Source organism: Myxine glutinosa, chromosome 14, assembly GCF_964187855.1.
Source record: "Myxine glutinosa chromosome 14, kmMyxGlut1.1, whole genome shotgun sequence".
Taxonomy (NCBI): Eukaryota; Metazoa; Chordata; class Myxini; order Myxiniformes; family Myxinidae; genus Myxine; species Myxine glutinosa.
Genome location: NC_136274.1, coordinates 37,131,298 through 37,158,687, shown reverse-complemented (window position 1 = coordinate 37,158,687; position 27,390 = coordinate 37,131,298). Strand labels below are relative to the sequence as shown.

Here is a 27,390-nt window from a genome sequence, read left to right as displayed (position 1 = left end):
CAAAGCCACCCCAAACCATAATATTTCCACCACCATGCTTTACAGTTGGTATCAGGTTCTTGTGGTCAAATGCTGTCTTTGGTTTTCGCCAAACATGTCTTCTGGTACTGTGGCCAAATAGCTGTACCTTTGACTCATATGTCCATAGCATATTGCTCCAGAAGTGCTGGTCTTTGCCCAGGTGTTCATTGGCAAACTTTAGTCTTGCCCTGATGTTCTTTCTGGACAGCAAAGGTTTCCTCCTGGCACACCTCCCATGTAGATCAAATTTGTGCAACCTCTTTCTAATGGTAGACTCGTGCACTTTGACATCAACAGTGGCAAGAGCTACCTGTAGGTCCCGTGATGACATTCTGGGGTTCTTAGAGACTTTCTTTCAGCATTTTGCGGTCTGCTCTCTGGCTGAACTTGCTGGGGCGGCCTGGCCTGAACAAGTTGGCAGTTGTTTGGAATCTTCTCCACTTGTAGATGATCTTCCGGACAGTCGAATGATCGATTTCAAATTGTTTGGAGATCTTTTTAAATCCCTTCCCAGACTCGTAGGCATCTATAACCTTGTCTCTGAAGGCCTCAGAGAGCTCTTTTGATCTCGGCATGGTGATGCCGCACACTTCAACAACAAAGAGCAAACCAAACTAAATGTCTGAGGTTTAAATAAGACAGGTTCCTCCAAGATCCTCTCTAACGATGTTCTAATCATTTGCACCTGAGCTGGTGCACCTGATTCGAATTTTAGGTATTTGAAGTAGTGATAAATGTAAGGGTGTACTTACTTTTTCCACATGCGAAATTTGCATTTATGTTTATTTAAATTATACAATGGACTACAAAATGTAAATGTTTCATGATATTTGTTATATTATATCACCTTTATCTGTCAATATTGTTGAAATGAAGATCAAATAGCTGTATGTTGAAATATGTTGAAAAAGTCCAAACTTTTCATGGGGTGTACTTACTTTTTCACGTGACTGTATGTGCCCATGCTGGCCCACCTTAGCTGACCGTATCGAGGTTGAAGGGCCAAAACGGGATGATGCTGAGGACCTCGACTGAGGACCCGGTCAGTGAGGCACACTTGTGACCAGGTGTGTTTTGAACTTATATATATAAAGGGTGCCCCAACACCTTGCCCCCCCCCCCCCCCTGCCCAGCTCTACTGGGTCGCCACTGTACAATGGCGGGCATATAGCAGGAAGGATCATTCATTTTACATCTCAAATACCAAATTTCATAATGATCTAATGAGCCTTTCTTGTTCTTTTGCAGATTTTGTGAAGTGATGTCGTGGTCGGGTGATTCCGAGAAGAAAAGGTGGATATGCCGCATCATGGCTATCGCGTTCCGAGTCGCCAGGGATCAGAAGCCGGGAACCATATCCCGATCCTGGGTTGCCAAGTACCTGAACAGGTCTGAGGACTTCGTCAAACGCAATTGGAACCGTGATCCCTTCGATTGCGAGATGGACAGCCGGCCTGAACAGACAGCACAATGTTTGTCTCAAGAAAGCAGGGATATCATCATTGAGTCGCTTGCCAAGGAGAAGAAAAGCATTCGAGGGTTCCAAAAGGAGATTGAACGGGTTCGAGGGAAGAAGAAGAGCTTATCAAGTATCCACAGGTTTCTTCAGTCCATTGGCACAAAGGCTTTTCACCAAATTCCAGCACCGAAGCTGACGGAGCAGAACGTCGAGGATCGAATGTGGTTTTGTGAGTTTTTGAGCGAGTGGACCTCTGATGATTTTCTTTTCCTGGCCCCTTCTGATGAATTTTTCATTTATGAGGCTCGACGTCCCAACTTCCAGAACGACAGAATTTGGGCTCTTCACAATGATGACATTCCACAAGAACTCAAGATTCGAGAGAAATCGAAGACAGCACGGTGCGTTGGCATCTTCTTGATGTTCACAACGAAAAGGCTGATGTGGGTCATCAAAGAGCAAGGACAATCATGGGATGGCAAATACCTCTGAGACGTTGTGCTGACCCGCCATGTTATTCCGTTCTTACGGAACCCAGAAAATGTCCTCAGCATCAAGGAGACCACGTTTCTGCACGACCGAGCCCCGTGCATGAGCGCACTGGCGACCCAGTATCTTCTGAAGGCGAACAAGGTCGATTTTTTCGGAAACGATGAGTGGCCGGGAGCATCGCCTGACCTCAACGCCTGTGAACATTTGGGGGCGATACTCAAGGACAGAGTTGAACAACGCCTCCAGAACACCAGGGAAGAGCTTCTCACTGCTTTGACTAACGTCCTCGAAGAAATGGAGTTCGATCGTGACTTGTTTGTGTCTCTCTTGGAATCCTACCCCGCGCGTTTGGAGGCAGTTCGGTCTGCGGGCGGTGGGCACACCAAATATTGAAGCAAAGCTTTGAAACTGTGCACATGAGATGTCGAATAATAAAGCTTTTTCACCCTATTCGTGGTTCCTCCCTACCTCTCCTATGTTGGGCTGGGCAGGGGGGGGGGGGGGAGCTAAGGTGTTGGGACACCCTGTATATATAGATAGATATATATATATATATATATATATATATATATATATATATGTAGGTGGAGCAAAGGTAGAGAAGGTTCTTTCAACCTTCAACTCTGACTCTGCAAATGGACCGAACAGCATCAGCTCACGTATCCTAAAAACCTGCTCTCCTGCTCTTGCACATTCTCTCTTTGCCCTTTTCACCCTATCATTTACACTAGGTCATGTTCCATCTGCTTGGAAAATGTGCGAAAAGTAATTCCCTTAACTACAGACCAATCAACGTACTTCTAATCATTGCAGGTGATAATAAATCCTTCCTTTTCCCAATAACCTCAAGTCATCTATATTATAATAGCCGTAGATGATTCTGTCTGTCTGTCTGTCTGTCTGTCTGTTGGGCGTCTGTCCGGGGTGTGGCTTACTCGGTTTGCAGAGTAGCTCCACCCATAGCTCCACCCATTCTGGGAGTGGCTTCATATAATTATAAACAAATATCCACCATTTTATTAACTCGCATAGCTTTGAGGCCTGTTTTGTAGGCCCGTGGTGTCTTGCTCTCTCTCCCAGTTTTATTTCAAATCAAATTCGATATATCATTTCATTTTTCACAGTCGCTAACATAGTTTTAGACTCAGTTGAAAAAAACCGGGAAGAAAATCCAATGAAAGTTGCCGTTTATAGAACGAAATGAATTCTCAAACGCCTGTAACTTCAAGGCCATTGAGTCTCTCTCACGCCTTTATCTCCAATCTAACTCACCATATGATTTCATTTTTATCGATGGTTTTGGACTCGGTGTCAGCAATAATTGAGAACATTCCACACACGCGGGAAAATGCAGAGATATATTTTTAAAAATCGCGTCATGGTGTATCATACACCGCCCAACATGACACCGACGGCAACGTGTCGATATATATTAAAAATTCGCTTTTGCTTTTCCGTTAAGATATATTACTTTTTCGTTTGATGACAGTCGTCACAAAAACGTCAACAATGATGCCGACATATATTTCTTCGTTTTTATTTCATTCAACATTATTAGCCGGAAGTAAAATATGTTTCAAGAAATTACCGAGAGATATTTCTTCGTTTTTTAAAATTAGTTATGTGCGCATACACTTTAAATAGGTTTATTTGAAATCTTTAATTTTCCACAATATAATTTACTTGCCATTTATCATTTGATGATTACGAGACAAATTCCTCTTGAGGATCGTGACAATTCATGCGCTGCGTGGAAACTTCTATTTCCAAAATGAATGAGACGATCGATGAAGAACGCAGACTTGAACAGGATGTAGCAAGAAAACGAATGAGACGGGCAAACGAGTCCATCGACGAACGTCAATGCAAACTTGCGGGGTCACCCGTGGGAATCCCACGGGCATGGATGTGTGTGACATTTCGACATATTGAGTTAGATGCTGCACATTCATTTTTACAAAATGGTTACTGGCAAGTCATCAGATCCAGAAATGGTGTCATGAACACAATTTATTTACGCGCAAGCACGAAAGCAAGACGGGCCGATTTCCGATTCCGATGGGCGAGATGGGCCGATTTCCGATTCCGACGGGCCGACGGGCGAGACGGGCCGATTTGGAGCAAGAAAAAGAACGAGACGGGAGAAAAACGAGAGAAACGAGACGGGGAAAGCCGATTGGAGAGGCGAGTGAGGCGCGATTGGAGAGGAGTGTGAGGCGCGATTGGAGAGGAGTGTGAGGCGCGATTGGAGAGGAGTGTGAGGCGCGATTGGAGAGGAGTGTGAGGCACGATTGGAGAGGAGTGATTGGAGGGGAGTGTGAGGCGCGATTGGAGAGGAGTGTGAGGTGCGATTGGAGAGGAGTGTGAGGCGCGATTGGAGAGGAGTGTGAGGCGCGATTGGAGAGGAGTGTGAGGCGCGATTGGAGAGGCGTGTGAGGGATTGGAGAGGAGAGGAGTGTGAGGGATTGGAGAGGTGAGGGATTGGAAAGGAGAGGGATGTGAGGGTTTGGAGAGGAGAGGAGTGCTAGGTGGAGAGAGGAGAGTGTCAGGTGGAGACAGGAATAAAGTGTTCATCACACCATTTCTGGATCTGATGACTTGCCAGTAACCATTTTGTAAAAATGAATGTGCAGCATCTAACTCAATATGTCGAAATGTCACACACATCCATGCCCGTGGGATTCCCACGGGTGACCCCGCTAGTCTTACTATAATTCAACAAATTTCCATCTGTCTGTCCGTCCGTCTGTCCGTCAATTCGAAGGTACCGCAAAAACGGCTGAACCGATCGCAACAATATTTTGGGTGGGTAATCCTGGGATCCTCTGGAGTAAAATAGGCTATGTTGTTTTTCCAATTTCAGCTTTGGCCTCCAGCATTTTCAGGTTTGGATTCCCGCATAACGTTATTTTCCCGGGTACCTCACAAACGGCTGCACCGATCGCTGCACAGCTGCACCGATCAGTCTCGGTGACCTCGGACAAAGACCTTTTATAAGGACATGGGTTGAATCCCTGCTTGAGACAATGCGAAACCCCTCCCGCCATCACGGCCGTCTCTCCAACTCACAATCCCACGAGATATGCGGAAAGGACGACCCAAAACCAATTACCTTCTTTTTGATTCGTATACAAACAGCATTAAAAGTAAATAATGACCTCGGACAAAGACCTTTTATCAGGACATAGGTTGAATCCCTGCTTGAGAGAATGACAACCCCCTCCCCGCCATCACGGCCATCTCTCCAACTCACAATCCCACGAGATATGTGGAAAGGACGACCTAAAACCAATTATCTTCTTTTTGATTCGTATATAAACATCAATAAAAGTAAATAATGACCTCGGCCAAAGTTCAAACGACGTGGGTTTAATCTCCACATGAGTGAATTCCACATAGCTATTTGGGTGGTGTATAAGCTAACAGATCGCTGTCTCCATCGATCTTGCCAAGGCCGTAACACCTATCAGCTCAAAATCCTTTTAACTGTTGACTTGGTGGTTTTTACAATGAAGGAAACATCAACAATGTTGTTAAAAGTTTATTATGTGATTAATTTGTGATTGGAGTTATGTTGTTTGGAATGAAAAAAAGAGATATTGAGTTCAAGTGAATGACGAAATGCCGTGATGGTTTCTACATTCTTAACGTGAACTTCATGGATCGCCATATCCAGATTCGCCACAGACCCACGATCGATGTTTCTATACGTGAACGTACCCGTTTGTTTGCGAACGGGTACGTTTTTCATGGAAGTCCTTCACGAACTTGCGAAAAGCTGCGACATGTCTGACGTGCGACTGAACGTGCTACAGGAATGTGGAATTTATTAGTTTCATGCTTTAGCATTCGCCGTATCTGCATTGCCTGTTTGCTCCCGGCCTCCCACCCATGCTCGCACGGGTATCTCACTAGTATCACTAATTTCGTTTCAGACCAGGTCACTCTACCTTGGACATGCTGCTTCTACTCTCCCAACAATGGATGGAGGCCCTCAATGTCAGACATGAGATCACGGTCGTCTTTCTGGACATATCTCGAGAATTTGATACATTCTGGCATCCCGCCTTGCTCTCCAAACTCTCTGCCTATGGCATCCAAGGCCAACTTCACACATGGCTTACTGACTTTCTCTACCTTCCTAGCCATTGTGTGGCTTTCCACAGAATCCTTTCATCTCCTCTTCCTGTCAAGGTTGGAGTGCCCCAAGGCAGTCTTCTGGTCCTTGTGCTTTTTATAATTCTCATCCATGATCTCTTTGACTTGCTGGAAAATCCCCTTTATCAATTTCCTGATGACTACAATCTCTTCTGCCACATCTCTCATCCTTCTGACAGACAGGCTGCAGCCTCTTTCCTCTCTTCAGACCTTGAAAAAAAAAATCACTTAAAACATGCTGGTCAAAAAAGGCTGGTGTTGAAAGTAACATGTCTTTCAACACTTGGAACATGTCTTTCAACACTTGGAATATGTCTTTCAACACTTGAAACATGTCTTTCAACACTTGGAACATGTCTTTCAACACTTGGAACATGTCTTTCAACACTTGGAACATGTCTTTCAACACTTGGAACATGTCTTTCAGCACTTGGAACATGTCTTTCAACACTTGGAACATGTCTTTCAACACTTGGAACATGTCTTTCAATCCTGACAAATCTCACGCTCTCATCCATCTATCTCCAAAAAGAGAGAGAGAAAAAAAGCCTCCCATCTACTTTCTTAACAATCCTCTTGAGGAAGTTCAGTCATTCAAACTCCTGGGTCTCACTATCAGCCATGAATGCTCTTGGGCAAACCACATTTCGACGTTGGCCTCCTAAGCCAGCCACCGACTGGGCATCCTACGTCATACAAAGTCCTTCATTGGTACACCTGAACTCCTATTCAACTGCAAAGCCTTCATCCATAGCTTCATAGTGTGCTGCTCTCTCCTATGGGCTGCCCTTCTCCCCCCCCCCCCTCCTCCACTGCCTCACACATTGCTCAGCTTGATGCCGTGGAAACCAAGGCCTTCAATGTTATTGGAATGCCCCACGATTAAACCGAATCTATGGGCCTATCACTTCGCCATCGCAGACAGGTCGGTGGTCTCTGTCCTCTACCGCTTCCTTTCTGGTCTTGCTCCATTTGCTCTTTTCGTGCTTAAGCCTCCCCAGGTTTCTGCAGGGCACACATGGCCCACCATCAACCCCCTTTCTGGCAAAACTACCTAAATCCAGGATCAATGCTCACCTCCACTCATGTGTTCCCATTTATACCACCTGTGTAACCAACTTCTACATTCTCTTCAATCTTATTCTTCCCTCCCGGTCTTCAAGACAGCTATTCACAATCATCTCAGATCGTTCCCAATCCAAAAGCATGATCTTTTCTTTGCAGTAAATTGATACAAATGCACTTTATACTTAATTATTGTGGATTAATAAAACTGTATTCTGCTGTCTGTGGAAGAGAAACATGGTGAAAATCTTCCCGTGGCTTTTATATATGGAGGTCAAGGCTCATGGACGAGCTGAACTAAAGAACTCACAAATTCATCAAACCCACATTGGGGTGAACAGAAACAGGTGAGCCAGAGTGAACTGAAGTTACAAGCAGAAGATTACAAAAGGTGACAAAACAAAAATGCAGGGTTACTCTGAAAAGAATAACTATTTTAACAAGAAGACGTCATGCAGAGCACCATACATGCAAAATCCACCCCCCCCCCACCCACCCCCCAAAAAGAGGTTGCCACTGATCCATCAAATTTCCCATTTCATCAAGATGAAAATTGACGATCTTGATTAAAACTCGGGTCAATAGGATGAAAAGTGACGATTTTTCAGATGAAAATGGATGATTTTAGAAGTTTGACCTCGAGTTGACCTTTGACCTTTTGACCTCAAAAATAGTTGGTTTTCCAATTCAGTGAGGCACCATGCAATTGGTGTTAAATGTTCAAGGCAATCGGATGAAAAATGACGGGTTTTCTGATGAAAATTGATGATTTTGGAAGTTTGACCTTGAGTTGACCGTTGACCTTTTGACCTCAAAAATAGTTGGTTTTCCAATTCAGTGAGGCACCATGCAATTGGTGTTAAATGTTCAAGGCAATCGGATGAAAAATGATGGGTTTTCAGATGAAAATTGATGATTTTGGAAGTTTGACCTTGAGTTGACCGTTGACCTTTTGACCTCAAAAATAGTTGGTTTTCCAATTTAGTGACTCAATGTGCAAATGCTGTTCAATCTTCAAGTCAATCAGATTAAAAATGGCGATTTTAGAAAATTGACCTCCAGTTGACATTTGACCTCAAAATCATTAGGCTTCTCAATTGGGACGACCTCTACAACTTGGTGGAGTTTCGTGACGATCAGTCCATAATTGTGACCTGTAGGCCGGTGACAAATAAGCAGACAAAACAAGCATTATGAGTATTGCGCTGCAATACATGTTCCCTACCAAAGTTCAAAGTGCCATAACTTTGTCAAAAATGATCGAATGTGCAAATTTATGCACGGTTGATGCTGGTTTTCAAACTTGATCTGAGGTATGCTGAGACACCTGTGTGTCACGCCTCACCTCGTTGATAAGCCCGCAAGGTCGCTCCGTGGAGCAGCCTGCACGAATTGCACTGTGTGAATTATATAATTACCAACTCACGGTCTGAGATACTAGCGATTCAAGAGATATCCATTCTTTTAATATTTTCGTTTAATTAACGATATCTGCCAAACCACGTGCCCTATCACAAATTCCAAAACGACATTTTAGTAGACTGACATGCTGAACAGATCTGTGAAGTTTCCCCTCGATTGGATCAAAAATTATGGAGGAGCTCGGTTTTAAATGTTCATGCTTAAAAACGTCATAACTCTGAAACCATGTGACGCAAGACGTCATGCTCGCTGACGATTTTGTTCGTCATGGGTATGCGATTCTGCCTACAAAGTTTGGCCTCGATCTGTTCAGCCGTTACAGAGAAAAAGGGTTTTTTGTGTTTTCACGAAAAACAATATGGCGGCCGAACCACGTGACCTGTGACGTTATAATTACGATTAAAATATTATACAGAGCGATTCCCCCCTACGGTGAAAATTTGATCTCAATCGGTCCTATTATTGCAGAGAAAATCGTTTTTAAAGGAAAATAAAACTTAAAATGGCACTGAGTTAAGGATCATCAGAATTATCAGAATTCCCAAAGTTCAAAGTGCCATAACTTTGTCAAAAATGATCGAAACGTCGTGAAGTTCGAACTTGATCTGTAACTTATCATGAGGAAACCATGTACCAAGTTGGAAATCGTTAGCATAAAGAGTTTAGAAAAAAAAGTCCGGAAACTGTTCTTTGTGTGACGGACTGACGGACTGACGGACAGACGGAGGGACGGCGTGCAAACCTATAGTCCCCTCCGGTGTACACCGGTAGGGGACTAATAACATAAATCTTTGATTTTGCAAGTAATAAAGAAGGAAAGAAAGAAATCATTTTTTTTATTACCTCTGCCATTGGAGGTGGAAGAAGGTTATTTTTTTCACCCCTGTTTGTCTTTCTGTCTGTGAGCAGAATATCTCAAACGTTATGGACGGATTCGGACGAAATTTGGTGGACAGGTTGGGGTTGTGTCAAGGAATAAATGATTCAGTTTTGGTGAAAATCCGTTTGTGGATATGAGAATGTTAAAAATTTTTAAGTGATTCTTCACCATTGAGAAATAGGGACATAAACGATATATAGCACGATGTCTCAAAAAGTTAAAGATGGATTCGGACACAACTTGTTTGAGTTGACTCGGTGATGGGAACAAGCTGATTAGAGTTTGGCTAAGGTACGGATTCAGATATGACCCATCAGTGGGATACAAAACAAACTGTTCGACCTGACGGAGGTACGTGCTGTGCTGAGTGCTGTTCTAGTTCGTACTGTGTTGACTATCTTGAGTGTCGGAGTAACAGGGAAATCAGATCCAAATAAAACCGAGTCTGTTGTAGGACCTGCAGAAGTCACTATATTATGGAGCACACCTTCCCTTGGAAGAGGTGTTTAGCAGACCATCCTGTTGATGTTAATATTTCCACAGTTATTTTTTTCAGGATGGCAGTAACCACCTTGCCAGATCAGACATTAATTGCCTGAAGCTTATAAGAGATCAGTTCATTATATTTCTGTAATATATAATGTCAATGGGGATGGTACAAGAAGACAACAAGAGGATTATTATCTGCATCAGAAACGACAAAGACAGCTCCATTCATTAATTGGTTACGCATGGAAAACTTGTTTGGAATTTGAGGGACATGGGAATATAACTTGGTCACATGATCACAAGAACGTGGGAACAGAAACAGAACATTAGCGAGTAACTTCCATGTCAAACAACTCTGTACAAACACACGCACGCACACAGACACGGATGCACACGCCACACACACACACACAAATGCATGTACACGCATACACACATACACACACACACACATATATATATATATATATACTATCTGGGAAATCCAATGGAACACTATAATAATTAATTTTTTGTTGACAACAAATCACGACAACCTTAACATATGCTGTTCACATAACATATTACTCGATCGCTCCTGGGAAGACCTGGGCAATGTATAAGCAACATACTCACTTGAGGCCTGAACATGGAGGTGTTATAATAAAGCAGGTGCGTAAAGCAATCTTTTTAATAACAGCTGCATGTGTAAACACTATGATAATTAAAATTGCGTTGTTGACAAAAAATCACCATATACTACCTCAACATACGATCTTCACAATACATATTACTCGATCACTTCTGAGGGCAAAAACCCAGGCAGTGTATAAGTGCCAAATCCGATCGAGGCATGAAGGCCAATTATCTGGTTTTTATGTGGGGTCAATTTTTTGTTTGTCTTGCTGGGCGCTTTGCCAGTACACTTGGGGGCAGGAATTTGTCATTTTTTCATGGTGCCGGTGATAACTCGCCTACTCTTCGCAAAGGACACCATGGGATCTTTAACTTCCACCAACTAATGCCGGCAGATGGGACGCCCAGTTTAACGTCCATTTGAGGGATGGTGCCCACATTGATGAATCACCTCTAAGCCATACTATCATCCTTATATATAAGTTTTCAGATAATTTATGGATCTAAAATTATATATATTTACATTACATTTTTTCAATGGAAACATATTTTTGTCTTTCAATCTGCACGCCTGTCATCAATTTATCGACACAGTGGTGGGCTTTCCTCACAATATGTGCATCATAAAACATTGTATTACTTTATATGTTAATTAATTGGAATTGCATAAAGAATAGCTTTATCATCTGTCACTCACATCATTAAAAGCTATGTCATTGTGATGTATAGTTATATTCAAAAACAACACACTCACCTTATGACTGACCAATGAGGCAAAGATGTTGTAATGAAGAGATATAGGTGTATGGCTGGGATGATATCTACACAAGGCTTATACACCGACCATCATAAAGGAAGAATGAGGGAGTGGGAAGAAAACGAAGGTAAAGTTAGGACGAAAGGGGAAGGAGTGGAAGGGAGGAGTGAAAGAGAAAGTTTCCTAAAGCTGTACAAGGCACTACTTTGGTTGAAAAGGATGAGAAATAACTTGTACGTGAAACTGTGGAATTGATTTCAAGGATCATGCCTCACACACGTGTCCTTTTTCATTTTTAAAACCCCTTCCTTCAAAGTACCATTGATCATATTCAGCGCAAAGTGACGTATCCATTCATGATATGTGCTCCTGGATTTATTTATCTTTACATTTCGGTTTGTTCATATACATTGTCGTAGCATTGTTGTGTCGCCTCAGTGTGAAATAATCTAGTGTTTCTGTCTTTGCATCTTTGGCTGACATTGTAACATTATATTTTGCCAACCCATTGCGAGTGAAAATCTGCTGGAATAGGAGATGTAATTTGCAGTCAATGGCGGACTATCCATTGTGTCATGGCAAATTAGCTCCACAAAGACCCCTGTATGGGCCTATCAAAATGCCAAAAAACTAGATATCTGCGATCACAAAGCACACCTCCCCCTGCTTACCTTGGTGATCGCCAGCAACTCACCTTTGGGCCACGATGCAATGATGGCATATTTTGTTCAAACTTCCATATGACCTTGACCTTCAACATCTGGGGATAGAGTGTGAATAAAGAGAATGTGTCCTCATCCACAATGTATGCAAAAAATCAACATCATGAAATTTTAAGAAAATTATTGGTTCACGAGTTATCAAGTGACCACTATATTCGTCACGTGTGTGCGTCTGTCTGTGTGTGTGTCTGTCTGTCCGCAGTATAACTACCCGATGATGTCATCCGATCTTGATGAAACTTGGGTGGGAGGTTGATATCATGATCTAGTTGTGTCCTGCCTAGAGTGGGCGTATTGCGCCCATTGTGGGCGGAGCCACGCCCGAAAAAGATGTCTTTTTAGGGGGTAATCGATTTCAAGCTACATCTTCACCGAGGGGTTTGGTGGAATCTGACAGGGGTTTCGATATTTGGTTAGGCCAATGTCATGTGTCTAGCCCCACGGAGCTCGATTTTTTTCTTTTTTTTTCCTTTTAAAATTTTTTTTTTTTTTTTTTTTTTTCACCGAATTTTTGGTATTGTGTACCTAACTAACCTCATAACTGATTATACATTATTTTCTATCTCATTTAAAGGTCAGTAACATTCGTTTTGACATTTCCGGGCCTGGCCTGTCCGGGCCTGATTCGGTTATAGTCCATCCTTTGTCATTGAATACCGCTCGCTCGTGAACCATCGTCGTCTCCTGACTTGTTCAAGTTATGATCAAAAAGGTGGTTTTTTTGTTACATAGGTTACAAACCGAAAAAATAGGTCAAGGACACTAATTAAATATCAGGTGCACAAATTCAGTCCAGGTACACTATTATGATGCAAAGCAAGGTGGAAAGCCAAGCGGTCTTTAAGATTCCGCAATGGCAAAATTGAGCGATGACAAAAATGAGTTTTTTTTATTTCGACCACCATTTGACCTTGATGTTTAACTGGGAGGGGAATGATGTAAATGAAGTATAAATGCACCTTGCTCTAGAGTCTGGGCTATCTAGAGCGGGCAATTTTATTCTGATCGGACAAATCTCACTCAAGTTATGTTGAAAAATGTTAAAATGTTTACAATTGGGTCATGACCGTAAAATTAGGTCAGAGTCAAAAATATGTAAACCTCGCATACTTTTTTATTCCCATTATTAGGATTGGGATTGGGTCACACCAGCCAACATAAGACCTTATGGATTGGGTCTCATCCGTCCATCCGTCCATGTGTCTGTGCATCCGCAACCATATCTTGAATTGACCGATTTTATTCATACTTGGCACAAAAACAATACATGATGGTATACATAAACACATTAGTTTGTTTCGCGATGCGATCAAAGATGGCCGACTAGCAGCCATTTTAGTTTTTTTTAAACCCGATGTTGAACACGTCCTCAAACATTTCTTGGACATGCATTTACCGATGTGGTTCAAACTTGGCACAACGATAATGAATGATGTCTTACATATGTGTTTCATTTTTTTTCAAGATCAGATCCAAGATGGTCAAGTGGCGGCCATTTTGTTACATAAACATGTCTCCATCCATTTTTCGTACATGCATGGACCGATTCAATTCAAACTTGGCACAAAGACAACACATGAGAGTTTACATATGCAGAATATTTTGTTTTGTCATCTGATCAAAGATGGCCGACTGACGGCCTTTAACTCCATAAAGCAAAATTACTAAAACCCCGGGGGCTATGAGATTTTATGTCTTGCTTCTTGTTTATTAGAATATAAGATCCGTCACTTCACTGACGGAAATATCAATCTTTGCTGCGATGGCTAATTAATGGGGGAAGAAAAAAAGGATTTCTGGGCGATCCTGCTCTCTGTGCAGGGATAACCAATGTCACGTGTTGGCATTTGCAGTTTTGATACGCGTGTCCATGTACCCATAAAAAAATTTTTGGGATCACAAACACTCCCGGGTTATCCGAATCCACTGTAGTGGGATTTATTGAAATCTGTTAATCCGTTCTCAAGTTATAACACGACAAACAGACAAACACTCAGACAGACAGACACGGCTCCTTTCATAATATAGATGTAAAATTTCATTACAAAAGTCCCAGATGGATCTGAGATACAGCTCGGACATTGGCAGAAAACGGGAGAAAAACCTTAATGGTGGTTTAGGACTCCTCATGGTTTAAGACCTTGACCTTGAACCCGTAGGGGTATTATGTAAATTAAGCTTAAATGCGACTTGCTCTAGGCTATCTATAGAGGGCAATTCTGCTCCAATCAGACAAACATTAGTCGAGTTTTGGTGAAAAATGTTTAAATGTCTATAATTGGGCCATGACCTTAAATCAGGTTAAGGTCAAATAACATTATGTTAACCCTGCATACTTTTTATTCCCATCATCGAGGCAAAATTTAATTCCCAAAGTCCTCGTGCATTGGCAGAAAGGCAAGGAGCTGATACTCTTATGTCCCCTGCCTTTTGGGTGGTATGAGGAATAGATTTGTGTAATATTAAAACTAAACCTTAAATGGTTTTTGTAATATCACATAAACAAGCAAAGTTATCTAAATGGTTGCCATGGCAACATAATCAAGCCAATCACAGCCGTGATGTAATCAAGTTGAGATGATGGCATGTGGAATAAATATCTGCAATATGAAAGGTAAATGTTCAACATTTCTTGAAATATTGTGTGCACAAAAGTACATGGACGGATAAATCGATCATGGACGGATGATCGGTTGGTCGGACAGAGCTCATTTGAATGTCCTGTCTCCGACCTTGTCGGTGCGGTGGGGGACAAAAAAGGGAGAAAAACCTAAATGGTGGTTTTAGTACTCCGAAAGGTGTAAGACCTTGACCTTTAACCCAGAGGGGTATGATGTAAATTAAGCATAAATTCAGTTTGCTCGAAGGTAAGCTATCTAGAGAGGGCAATTTCGTTTCAATTAGACAAACAAAATTATCTGTCAAAGCAGGGTGTGTCGAATTTTTCAACTTTCAAATTCCAAATATGATGGGTGCTAAAAAGTTGCAGCATGACTTGGGAATTCTAAAGATATTTTTGTTAATTTAATACTGTGTAATTTAGTTTTGCTTGGTAAAAAGCTACATAAAAATAATAGCTTTTTTGACGTTTTTGTGGAATTTCCGATAATTTTGAACGTGCCTTTTTAAATAGTTCGTTTTGAAAAATGTATATAAAATTGCCTGAAAATCATGAAAAATGATTGCCAAGTACTTGCTTATATTATAATTATTATATATTAATTATATTATATCTATATATATATATATATATATATCTTATATTTGTCGTTGTCTTTGTGTGTTTCTGTGTGTACGCTCGATATATATATATATATATATATATATATATATATATATATATATATATATATATATATATATATATATATATATATATATATACTGTATATATAAAATGCACTGCTGTTTTTGCTTATTTCACAGGTTGAAACATCTTCATCAGTGTGCTGAACATTACTTGTCCGTCAGTGCTACCATCCTAACCAATGTGAATTGACCTACAATGGCTTCTAAAAGGAGGACAAGACTGGGGACATTCACGCATGTGAGCAACCTAATTGGAAGTGGTGGAGAGTTGTTTCCCTCTGAACTCCCAACTCTGCGAGACGTTGTGAAATAATGGCTACTGCTAAGAGAACAAAGTGGTGAGGATGTGAGAAACTACCCAGCAGACAGTCTTGCAAAGGACATTTACCCTAAAGTGCTTGAAAAGTGGGAACGAGCAAACTTCTTTTGTAGCCCCCGTTGTAAATTCACGAGTCACAATCTTAAGCAAGATCCAAGAGAGCTGGGAGCAGGCCAAAAACATATCTCTTGGGAGAGGAAAGCGACATGTCAAAGAGGCTTTCGTTGCACAACTTGACAAGCTTTTTGACATCCTCAATGGGTGCGAGGCCCACGCCACATCTTATTTCAGCTGCGGCTAGTTCGGCTGCAAAAGAAGGCTGTAGTGGATGTTGTTTTGCCAATCATCAAGCGCTCAGCATGGTATGCATTCAGCGAAATGATAATCCAGACACTCTTGTGCTCAGATGACAGAGAGGACAGGAGAGCTGGTGTCCAAAAGATTGTTGACATGAGGGGCGGAGATGATGACACACTTGGAGATTTTTCTGTACGTCCCAGGAAGACACCTTCCATCAACCCCAGTGCTTCTTCCCTGTTGGAGCTGACAGACTGATCTGACGGGGTATATGAACCTCCTTTGACATGTAAACTGACCACAGCGGAAGGAAATAAATTCTTTGACAAGGCTATGCAAGTTCCACAGTGGCCCTCTCATACTCATTTATGCTTACTACGATATGTGTTATGCTTACTAGGCTATGTTTTATGCTTACTAGGATATGTGTTATGCTTACTAGGCTATGTGTTATGCTTACTAGGCTATGTTTTATGCTTACTACGATATGTTTTATGCTTACTAGGATATGTTTTATGCTTACTAGGATATGTTTTATGCTTACTAGGCTATGTGTTATGCTTACCAGGCTATGTTTTATGCTTACTACGATATGTTTTATGCTTACTAGGATATGTTTTATGCTTACTAGGCAATGTGTTATGCTTACTAGGCTATGTTTTATGCTTACTACGATATGTTTTATGCTTACTAGGATATGTTTTATGCTTACTAGGCTATGTTTATGCTTACTACGATATGTTTTATGCTTACTAGGATATGTTTTATGCTTACTAGGCTATGTTTTATGCTTACTAGGATATGTGTTATGCTTACTAGGCTATGTGTTATGCTTACTACGATATGTTTTATGCTTACTAGGATATGTTTTATGCTTACTAGGCTATGTGTTATGCTTACTAGGCTATGTGTTAGGCTTACTAGGCTATGTTTTATGCTTACTACGATATGTTTTATGCTTACTAGGATAGGTTTTATGCTTACTAGGATATGTTTTATGCTTACTAGGCTATGTGTTATGCTTACCAGGCTATGTTTTATGCTTACTACGATATGTTTTATGCTTACTAGGATATGTTTTATGCTTACTAGGCTATGTGTTATGCTTACTAGGCTATGTTTATGCTTACTACGATATGTTTTATGCTTACTAGGATATGTTTTATGCTTACTAGGCTATGTTTTATGCTTACTACGATATGTTTTATGCTTACTAGGATATGTTTTATGCTTACTAGGCTATGTTTTATGCTTACTAGGATATGTGTTATGCTTACTAGGCTATGTGTTAGGCTTACTAGGCTATGTTTTATGCTTACTACGATATGTTTTATGCTTACTAGGATATGTTTTATGCTTACTAGGCTATGTTTTATGCTTACTAGGCTTTGTTGTATGCTTACTACGATATGTTTTATGCTTACTAGGCTATGTGTTATGCTTACTAGGCTATGTTATATGCTTACTAGGATATGTGTTATGCTTACTAGGCTATGTGTTATGCTTACTAGGCTATGTTGTATGCTTACTACGATATGTTTTATGCTTACTAGGATATGTTTTATGCTGACTAGGCTATGTGTTATGCTTACTAGGCTATGTGTTATGCTTACCAGGCTATGTTTTATGCTTACTACGATATGTTTTATGCTTACTAGGATATGTTTTATGCTTACTAGGCTATGTGTTATGCTTACTAGGCTATGTTTTATGCTTACTACGATATGTTTTATGCTTACTAGGCTATGTGTTATGCTTACTAGGCTATGTTTTATGCTTACTAGGCTATGTTTTATGCTTACTACGATCTGTTTTATGCTTACTAGGCTATGTGTTATGCTTACTAGGCTATGTTTTATGCTTACTAGGATATGTTTTATGCTTACTAGGCTATGTGTTATGCTTACTAGGCTATGTTTTATGCTTACTAGGATATGTTTATGCTTACTAGGCTATGTTTTATGCTTACTAGGCTATGTTTTATGCTTACTAGGCTATGTTTTATGCTTACTAGGCTATGTTTTATGCTCACTAGGCTATGTTTTATGCTTACTAGGATATGTTTTATGCTTACTAGGCTATGTGTTATGCTTACTAGGATATGTTTTATGCTTACTAGGATATGTTTTATGCTTACTAGAATATGTTTATGCTTACTAGGCTATGTGTTATGCTTACTAGGCTATGTTTTATGCTTACTAGGATATGTTTTATGCTTACTAGGCTATGTTTTATGCTTACTATGTTATGTTTTATGCTTACTACGATATGTTTTATGCTTACTAGGCTATGTGTTATGCTTACTAGGCTATGTTTTATGCTTACTAGGCTATGTTTTATGCTTACTAGGATATGTTTTATGGTCTAAGGCTGGCAACAAGTGGTGTCGGTCCTGAGGCATGCCATGAAACATAATCTTGCTGATTTCATGGCTGATATTTCGAACCAGTATCTTTAACATTATCATGGCGCCATGTCAAGACCATCTCCACATTTCCCCCTTCACTTGAAACATCATCACTGCAGAGTCTACTCGACATAAGGCAGAATGTCTCAACTTGGCATTTGCCTCCAAATCTTGTATCGAACCCATGCCGCTCTGTCACCATTTTACTCCCTCTTATACTAGTATACCCCCTATCTGCATTCTACTGGACTTTGTGTCCTCCAGGTCTCTCCAGCCTCAAATCTGCTTTGACTGCATTCCCAGCCTAGTGGTGCGAGCACCAATATGCTCAAGTCCTGCTCTGCCGCTCTTGCTACACCTTTCTCTGCACACTTCAGGTTGTCCTCCTTTGCTTAGAAGTCAGCAGATATCATTGGTGGTCTATGAGGAACCGAGTAGAAACTCCGGAGTAGACTTAAGTCTACAAAGTCTGTCGGGCAGGTGGGAAAATTTATATTTAAATGGAGAAAAAACAAATTGGAAAGGAGAGGTGATAGGAGAAAAGGTAGGGGAGTTTGAGAGGAGAAAGGAGAGAAAGAAGGAATGTTTGGAGAAGATATAAATCAGGGAATGGAAAGGGGATACTGAGCATAACAGAGGGGTGGGACCCACCTATTGGGGGTATTATGTAATAATTATATCCCTTGATATATACTGTTAAATCTCAATGGTTATTCACATTAAGCCACACCCTTTTTCTGACAGGCCACACCCTGTTTGTGAGAAACCACACCCACACCTCACCCTGGCAAGACAACATCCATTCCACTCAGCCTTCACTGGACCCCGGAAAAGATGGCGCTGCTTCGACTTCCAAGCCGGATGGTGCGGTCTGCTACAGCATTTTGCCGATGCCTCTCCGGAGGAAGACTTCCAGCTGGCCGAACCCTACCTGGCGGTAAGCCATGACCGTGACGCGATGAACTATCCATTGGCCGTTTAATATACTGCAGGTCGACTTGTTTGGGGTATAACTATAAATACACACCGGTATAGGATTTGATTACCTGCACATTTTTGCAAAGCGTAGATACACATGCTGCTTGCTCAAAGAAGATCCCAACATGCTGGTAAAATACCATAGGGTCTTGTTCCTCGCATCTACAAGCAAGAACCAACATGTTGGCACAACGCAGAGGTAACCTTCATGGTGTCCCCTGGGTCTATCACTACAGTGTGCATGTCCCCGCGGATTGTTATGGTGCAATTGGCATGAATAGTGAGTAAACAACTCTTCTACAGTGCAATCATCAGCACTGCTTTTGGGAAATGTGGTCAATGGGAGGGGGAAAAAAAAAAAACCCACCGTTTAGAGGCCATTTTTCCCCGCAAAGCGGGGGTTGGCCTTTTCGGGGACCGTGGTAGTTGTTGTTTTTTTGGTCCTCTTTTTGAAGCAATGTTTTACGGCCGGATGCCCTTCCTGACGGCAACCCTTTTTGCCGCCTTCAACGACAAACAGGGAATTACCAGTGAACTGGTACTCAATTATTATTACCAATTATCAATTATTATCACAACCATTATTATTACCTCCACCTCCAAAGGTGGATGGAGGAAATGTTTCCACCACTGTTTGTCTGTCTGTCAGTACATGTCAAAAGGTTGGGGACGGATTCGGATCAAACTTGGTGGACAGGTTGGGGGTCAGACAAGGACAAATATGTTAGATTTTAGTGAAGATCTGAATCCGGATCTGCGAATTTTTTATGTGATTCTCCACCATTGGGAGATCGGGACAAAACTTATATATAGCATGAAATCTCAGAAAGTTGTGGACGGATTCGGACGAAACTTGGTGGAGAGGTTGGGTGTCAGACAAGGACAAATAGATTCGATTTTAGTGAAGATCTGGATCCGGATCTGAGAATTTTTTATGTGATTCTTCACCATTGAGTGATCGGGATAAAACTTATATATAGCATGAAATCTCAAAAGGTTGTGGACGGATTCGGACGAAACTTGGTGGAGAGGTTGGGTGTCAGACAAGGACAAATAGATTCGATTTTAGTGAAAATCTGGATCCGGATCTGATAATTTTAAATGTGATTCTTCACCATTGGGAGATCGGGACAAAACTTATATATTGCAGGATATCTCAGAAAGTTGTGGACGGATTCGGACGAAACTTGGTGGAGAGGTTGGGTGTCAGACAAGGACAAATATATTCGATTTTAGTGAAGATCTGGATCTGGATCTGATAATTTTTAATGTGATTCTTCACCATTGGGAGATCCGGACAAAACTTATATATTGCAGGATATCTCAAAAAGTTGTGGACGGATTCGGACGAAACTTGGTGGAGAGGTTGGGTGTCAGACAAGGACAAATAGATTCGATTTTAGTGAAGATCTGGATCCGGATCTGAGAATTTTTTATGTGATTCTCCACCATTGAGTGATAGGGACAAAACTTATATATAGCATGAAATCTCAAAAAGTTGTGGACGGATTCGGACGAAACTTGGTGGAGAGGTTGGGTGTCAGACAAGGACAAACAGATTCGATTTTAGTGAAGATCTGGATCCGGATCTGAGAATTTTTTTATGTGATTCTTCACCATTGAGTGATCGGGACAAAACTTATATATTGTTGCGGATATGAGATTGGCATCCATCCATATCCGCTTGTAAATATTCCCCTATTTCCTCCATACTTCCCAACTATCCCCAAACACCCATTCCCTAGTCCCATTTTCTGTAAACAACACTCTGTAGACCCGACCTTCCCCTATTTCCCCCATTAAATGTCGCATCCAGGTCCACCGCATCTCACGTAGCCAACTATAGGACATCTTGCTAGTTATTCTTAGTCTATGTCAGTTAAGGACTCGTTTCCATTAATTCTGACTCTTCGTTGCACCAGAATGTGATTGTATGGCACCGTTAGGAAGTTTAGGACCTCCCAATACCTCCCCGCAGCTCTTCCTCACGGTTCAACAACAACAACAACAACAGCAACAACAACGGCGGCGGCGCGGGGAGTGCGCGTCCTCACTCCGGCTTGGTTGGTGTGGGGTGTTGGGAGGGCACCAAGCCTTTCCAACGAGCCGCCATCGGACATGTGCTCGACGGGGTTACCAAGTAGGGGCTCGCTGTCAGCTCCTCGTCAGGGGCGGAGCCCGGTAACCCCCGCACCCAATAGAAGCGGTGGACCGATCCCATCTGGGGCGGAGCCAATGAGCCGAGGGCGTGTCACTCCCCACTGAGCATGCGCAGGAAGAGGGAGGTGACGTCAGATGCGCCCTCAGCTTGGAGAGAGAAGGACGCCACCTCCGAGCGCTGCAATACATCCCCGCATCTCTGGACCGGACCGTGTTTGATTCTGCCCCTGAGCCAAGGTGCACCTTGTGCTATCAACCGACCTGTCCTTCCCTGCCATCAATCCCTGTGTAAGTCAGTCTTGTTCCGTTTGTCTGTGGTCTGTCTGGGATAGATAAGATTGTGTCTAAGTGCCTATCTCTTCTGTGCTTTACCTCTTACCTTGTAATCTACCCCTTTTCTCCACCACCAATTATATCCTCCTCTGGAGGTCTTGAGAACTGTACCCCTTGTGTCGTTTCATTTATCCCAGCCATTGTGTCCTTTCCTTCATTGATTTAGCATAGCGCGATTTGGTCAACATCAGGTGGAATCGGGTAAGTTGGGGAAGAATCGGGTAAACTGTGCGAACACGGCGGCCATTCCGCTCGGCCCATCATAACATCTTAAGCCGTGTCCGTAACAATTGGTGTCGAGGAGTGAGATCGGACCCGAAGCGCGCTTAACGCGCTCAAAATTACAAGTAACCGAAATTTGTTTTGTTTTAAAATAAAAACCCGAATTTTGAAAGTCGCGCTATGGCGGATCAAGACGGCTCGGTTCCGGTAGAGGAGAGTGAGGCAGGGTCGATCCAGGACCAAATTGAGGGACAAGAGGAGAGCGAAGCAGTGAGGGCGGCAGGTTCGCAAAATGGCGTCCTCGCACACGAGGTTGCGGGCGCGCAAAATGGCGCCTCGCACATGGCTACGGCGGCCGCACCCACTGCACAAGTGGGAGGGATGGCCCAAATGCAGGCCCTCATGGAGCAATTTATGTTACAAATGCAGGCGTCCCTCAACCTGCAGAAGGACGATATGAGGGCTAATAGTGAGCAAATGAGGGCTGATAGTGAGCGATTGGGTGAGCGATTGGAGGGCCAAATGGGGGTAATGAGGGACGAAGCGAGGGCTCAGAGTGAGCAATTGGGGGTAATGAGGGACGAAGCGAGGGGTACCGGTGAGGGGTTAGAACAAAGGATGGGGGCCCAGATCGGAGGGTTAGGGAGTAGAATAGAGGGATTAGACAATAGATTAGGGGAAATACAGGAGGGGTTAATGGGGGTAGAAAACAGAATGGCCGCGCAAGAGAATCAAATGGAAGGGATGCAAAAGGGGTTAGAGGGGTTAGAAAACAGTATGGAAGGCAAATTGAGGGACATGAGGGACCAAGCGGAAAGGGAAGTTAAAAAAATGGGGCAGCAGATAGAGGGGGTCAGAATGGGGGTAGAAACTAAATTGGATGCTCACAGGGAGGAAATGGAGCAGATGAGGGTGGCATCTGGGCAGGAGATGCAAGTGATGGGAGAAGAGATCAGAAGAGGTGTGAGTGAGGAGGTCGGAGGAGGGCGCGAGGAGGTGAGGCACTGTAAGGAGCGCATGGAGAAGGAGTTGAAAAAGGGGACTGTAAAATTGCAAGGTGGTATAGAGGAGTTGACGCTGGAAGTGGAACAGCTGACGGAGGGACAAAAAGAACTAACGGAGCAGGTTCAAAGGAACACTGCGGTACTAGAGGGTTTAAAATCGACACAGAAGGAGATGAAAAAGGACGTAGGGGTAATTAAAAAAGAGTGTCAGACGGTACATGAGGACCTGACGAGGAAAATGAACAAGGTGGTAGAGGTAATGGAGACGAAGGACCGGCAGGTGAGGACGCACATAGAAACGGTCAAGGTGGCCTTAGAGGACGAGCTTGAGGAGACGCACCGGGAAATAAAAGAGGTGAAGCAGAAATTAGAAGAAGTGGAAGAAGGGGTGAGCGAAATTAAGAAGCGACGGAGAGAGGATAAGAAAGAGATAAAGGAGGAAGTAAAAGAATTGGTCCAAAGTCTGTGTTCGGAGCGTGATGATGTGCTCATTAACCGGATGAGGGATTCGCAGGTGATGGAGGAGAAGCGAAGAGAAAGAGGACCCGGTGTAAGTGGTGACCAATATGGTCGTGCGTATGATGCGCCAGGTGATTTAAGAAGCTTGGGGGTCGAGATGGACCCGGGTGTTCGTGAGAGGCCGTTGGTGAAGTGTGCGACAGGTCTGGTGTGCGAAAAACGAGGTGTGCGAGAATGTCCGACCATGGGGTGTGTGAGGAAAAAGTGCGTGCCAAGGAGTGAGGGTGCTGTCGAGAGTGAGTCGGTCGTAGCGCGTGTGCGAGGGAGCACATGGAAGCGCGTAGTGAGGAGTGTTACGGAGGGTGTAAAGGGAGAATGCACGCCTGTGGTGAGTGTTACAGAGGATGTAACGGGAGAGGGTGTGCGAGAAAGATGTGTGACGGACAGGTGCATGGGGAAAGAGTGCGCTGTCAAAAGTAAGGAAGAGTGTACACCTGTGGTGAGTGTTACAGAGGGTGTAACGGGAGAGTGTGCGCGAGAAAGGTGTGTAACGGACGGGTGCATGAGGAAAGAGTGCGCTGTCGAGAGTAAGGGTGAGTGCGCTGTCAAGAGTGGAGGTGAGAGTTGTAAGAGTGACACGGAGCGTGAGTTGGTTGTGACAGGTGAGAAAGGAAGCACACCTGGAATGGTAGAGCGTGTGTGGGAATGCACGCTGGAATTGGTCGTGAGGCACGTGGTTGGGTGTGCGCGTGAGAGCACACCTGTGATCGTCACAGAGGAGGTGACCGAGGAGGGGGCGCGAAGAGGTGTGTTGGTGAGGTGTGCGAGCGACGAATGTGTGCCAAGGTGTTCGGTGGTCAGGTGTGTGACCAAGGCTGTGAGTGGAATGAGTGTACCGAGGTGTGTAAGGAAAGGTATGAGGAGCATGGGAACAGCTGGAGGTATGAGCAAGAAAGGGGTAGCGTATGCGTATAAGCATGCAGGTGAGGCATCGACGGTAACCGGGTTAGCGGTTAGAGCGACTTTTAGCCGAATCGGGCCCTCGGTGCGTGCCGGGCTTCGCGTGCCGCGAGAACCAGCAGGGATCCGAGCCACGGCGGGTTCGAAAGGACCGTCGTACGCGATCCACGCTGTGCCTCGCTTGGAACGGCCGCGTCCGGGCTCCACTAGGCGGAGCGGGCAGCCCGATAGGAAGGGTCGTCATGGCGACCACTTTTTATTGAGACGTTCCGGCAGGTCGAGATCGGGCAATTGGATGGCTCCGCGCCGAGGTGGTGCGTGGGATCTCGGCACGGGTAAGCCCCCGTCCTTCCACCGAGTGCCGGACGTATCCAGCCGCTGGCCCAAAACAACCCGCATTCATTGCTCGGCTGTACGAAGCCGAGCTTTAGAAGGGAATTGGCGCACCGAGAGGATCTAATAAGTAGACGGGTGATGAGGTTAGTGTTTTGGACCCAAAATTAGAAAAAAAACAAAATTTGATGATTGGCAAAGGATTGGCAGTAATGATTGGCAGATGATGGGTAGTGATTGGCAAATTTTTGATTTGTTGAAATTTGATGTGCAAAATTGGTAGTGGGAGATGCCCGATGTGGTGGGATGGCAACTCTGTCATCCCTCACAAACTTGGGGCAAATGCGCTATAGCTTATGGGGTGTATGGCAGTGAAAACTAGCCCGGGTGGGTTAGGATATTGTGTGTAGGGATCTAGCGAAGATGACATTAGGTAACGTTAAGGTTAGTTAGTGACAAGGATACCTGTAGAGGGGACGCAGGTAGATTAGAGTGGATGATAATGACGAGGGAGCGCAATAGTTTAAAGGGACGACTGGGAAGCGCAAGTTTCAGAGGGGAGTAGTTAGATGAGATGATGCTGTGTGAGAACAGGACAGGTGTGTGGAGCAGTGTATGAGTAGTGGGTGTTGTGGATCAGCGCAAATGCGCTTGGGGGAGAGAAGGGTGCAGGCGGCACCAAGTATGAGAGCACAGGTGTGCAAGTACAGGTGTGTGGAATACAAGGAGTATTGGAATGAGTGGTGTGGAGAGAGTTGGAGTAAGTGGTACGGAGTGGTGTGCATGGTGCGAAGGTGTGGATGGGGGAAGAGTGGACCCCTTTCACGAGTACCCGGGGCGGGTAGTGTAAGTGTTAGGTAGAGGGTATAGGTAAATTGTGGTTGGATATTGGCATTTGTGGTGCGGTTGCAGAATGGTATTGTGGATGGGTGCATTAGTGTTGTGTAAATGGCTGGGCGTGTAGCCTGTTCGTGTGTGTAGTTGGTTTGGGCACTCCACCACTGTGAGGATGTCGGCCAGGTGAGGCCACAGGTGGGCTCTGGGAGCCGTTAGTGTCAGTGGGTGCCTGAGGATCCCGGGTGTGGATCGGGCAGCCCGTGCCAGAGAGGGCACTGAGGGGGTGAGAGTGCGAGAGGGCCTTCCCCAGTTAGTTAGGTTAGGGTGAGGAGCAGGTAAGCTCGGGTGGCAACTCCAGTGGTGGAGGTGTGCAGGTGGGTAGACCTGCTGGGAGAGCTACACGTCACAGCCCAGAAATTGTGCGAGGGCACCGGGAGATGAATCGGGGGAGTGAGACCCCAAATTGAGAAGCACCACAGTTTGGGCAATGGGAATTGGTTTTTAGAACCCATAGTGTAAGTTGGCCAATGGATTGGCAGGGAAAGACCCCGGGTAATGTAAAGTTGTTAAAGTCATTTAGGAAATAGTTAGGATTGATGAACCTGTCGCACCATACGCAGCCACTTACCTGAGGTGATGATGATGACTCCACACCTGTGTTTTCTTTGTTTTGTGTTGCAGGAAATGAGAATTGCTGTGTGGATTTGTGAGACGCATCACGACGTGGATAAGACATTGGGGTGATTCCATCTCTCCCTCCTTAGGAGGGACTGATGATGAATTGGTGATGGCAAATTTTGATGTTGAGTTGGAGATGGCAAATTTTGATGAGAGTTGGAAATGGCAAATTTGATTGGTTAGGAGGGAGAGAAGACGAATTTGGTTTATGGGAGGAATGGGGAAGACAGTAGGGACGTTTGTTGATGTGTAAAGTAGATGTTTATGGGTAGCGTTGTGTTTTGTGGATACAGTAAGGGGTAAGGGAGGGGTAATGTAGGTTACCTGGTGGGGGGGGGGGGGGCGTACGGTAGGAACGTACCTGTCTCACCTGGTTCCCATGTGCCCCTAGTGTGCATTACCTAGTATTGCGTGCACTTTTGCGCCCTTACCACCTTACTCACTTGTCTTCTTTTGTCTCCCACCTCCGAGGATCTGGCTTTGGGGCAGAGAGAGAGGAGAGAGAGGTGCTGGCTCCGCAGTTGTGGGCCTGTACTTTCGCTGCTTGCTGCCTGGATCGATACACCATATGGACCGCAATTTTTGTGGCCGCCCACAATGGACCGCAGTTCTTTTGCGGGCAAGCACCACCCGTTGATGGACCTCTGGGTCAACGTGGCACCTATGCCATACAGGTGAACCACTTATAGTTGGCCCCCCTGATGGCCACAATTTAGAAATGGACGCGGTTGGCGCCTTTCTTTATTCCTAAAGAAGCCAGAAGGCCAAGAGAAGGCAAGACCAGCGGCAGAACATCGGCCGGCTGTGACACCACCGGTGACTATGAACACTTTATTGGTGCACCGGATGGTGCTGACTGTGTGTATGGGGTGGTGCTTTTGGTGCTTGGATGGGGTGCTCTGCACATTATTAAAGGCCGTAAGGCCACAGGGCACTCGTGGGTTGGTGTATCGATGCTGGCATGCGTGCTCTCTCTCTATGCATAACATCTGCATGTGTTCCTCAAAGAACAGG

At 43.9% G+C, this 27,390-nt stretch overlaps 2 protein-coding genes across 6 annotated transcripts in view; one reads left to right on the top strand and one right to left on the bottom strand.

The window, feature by feature from the left end:
* The window catches only part of OCA2 (OCA2 melanosomal transmembrane protein), a 155,962-nt gene extending 136,323 nt beyond the window's left edge, over positions 1-19,639 (bottom strand). Inside the window, exons 1-3 of one of the 5 annotated variants that reach the window (XM_068135579.2) lie at positions 19,459-19,639; positions 12,053-12,118; positions 11,356-11,432 (exon numbers count right to left, since the gene is read on the bottom strand). Coding sequence is in view for 2 of the 5 variants with exons in the window: in XM_068135574.2 (XP_067991675.2) it covers positions 12,053-12,118; positions 19,459-19,572 (180 nt within the window). In the remaining 3 variants the exon portion in view is untranslated. Of the gene's footprint in view, positions 1-11,355; positions 11,433-12,052; positions 12,119-19,195; positions 19,307-19,458 lie in introns of those variants that run through there. The other 4 variants (XM_078768348.1, XM_068135578.2, XM_068135574.2 and 1 more) reach the window with 4 other exon arrangements.
* The window catches only part of LOC137439632 (rhodanese domain-containing protein CG4456), a 28,171-nt gene continuing 19,966 nt past the window's right edge, over positions 19,186-27,390 (top strand). The window contains exon 1 of the mRNA XM_068135581.2: positions 19,186-19,349. Within this exon, the coding sequence (XP_067991682.2) occupies positions 19,247-19,349 (103 nt within the window). The 5' untranslated portion in view covers positions 19,186-19,246. The remainder of the gene's footprint in view (positions 19,350-27,390) is intronic.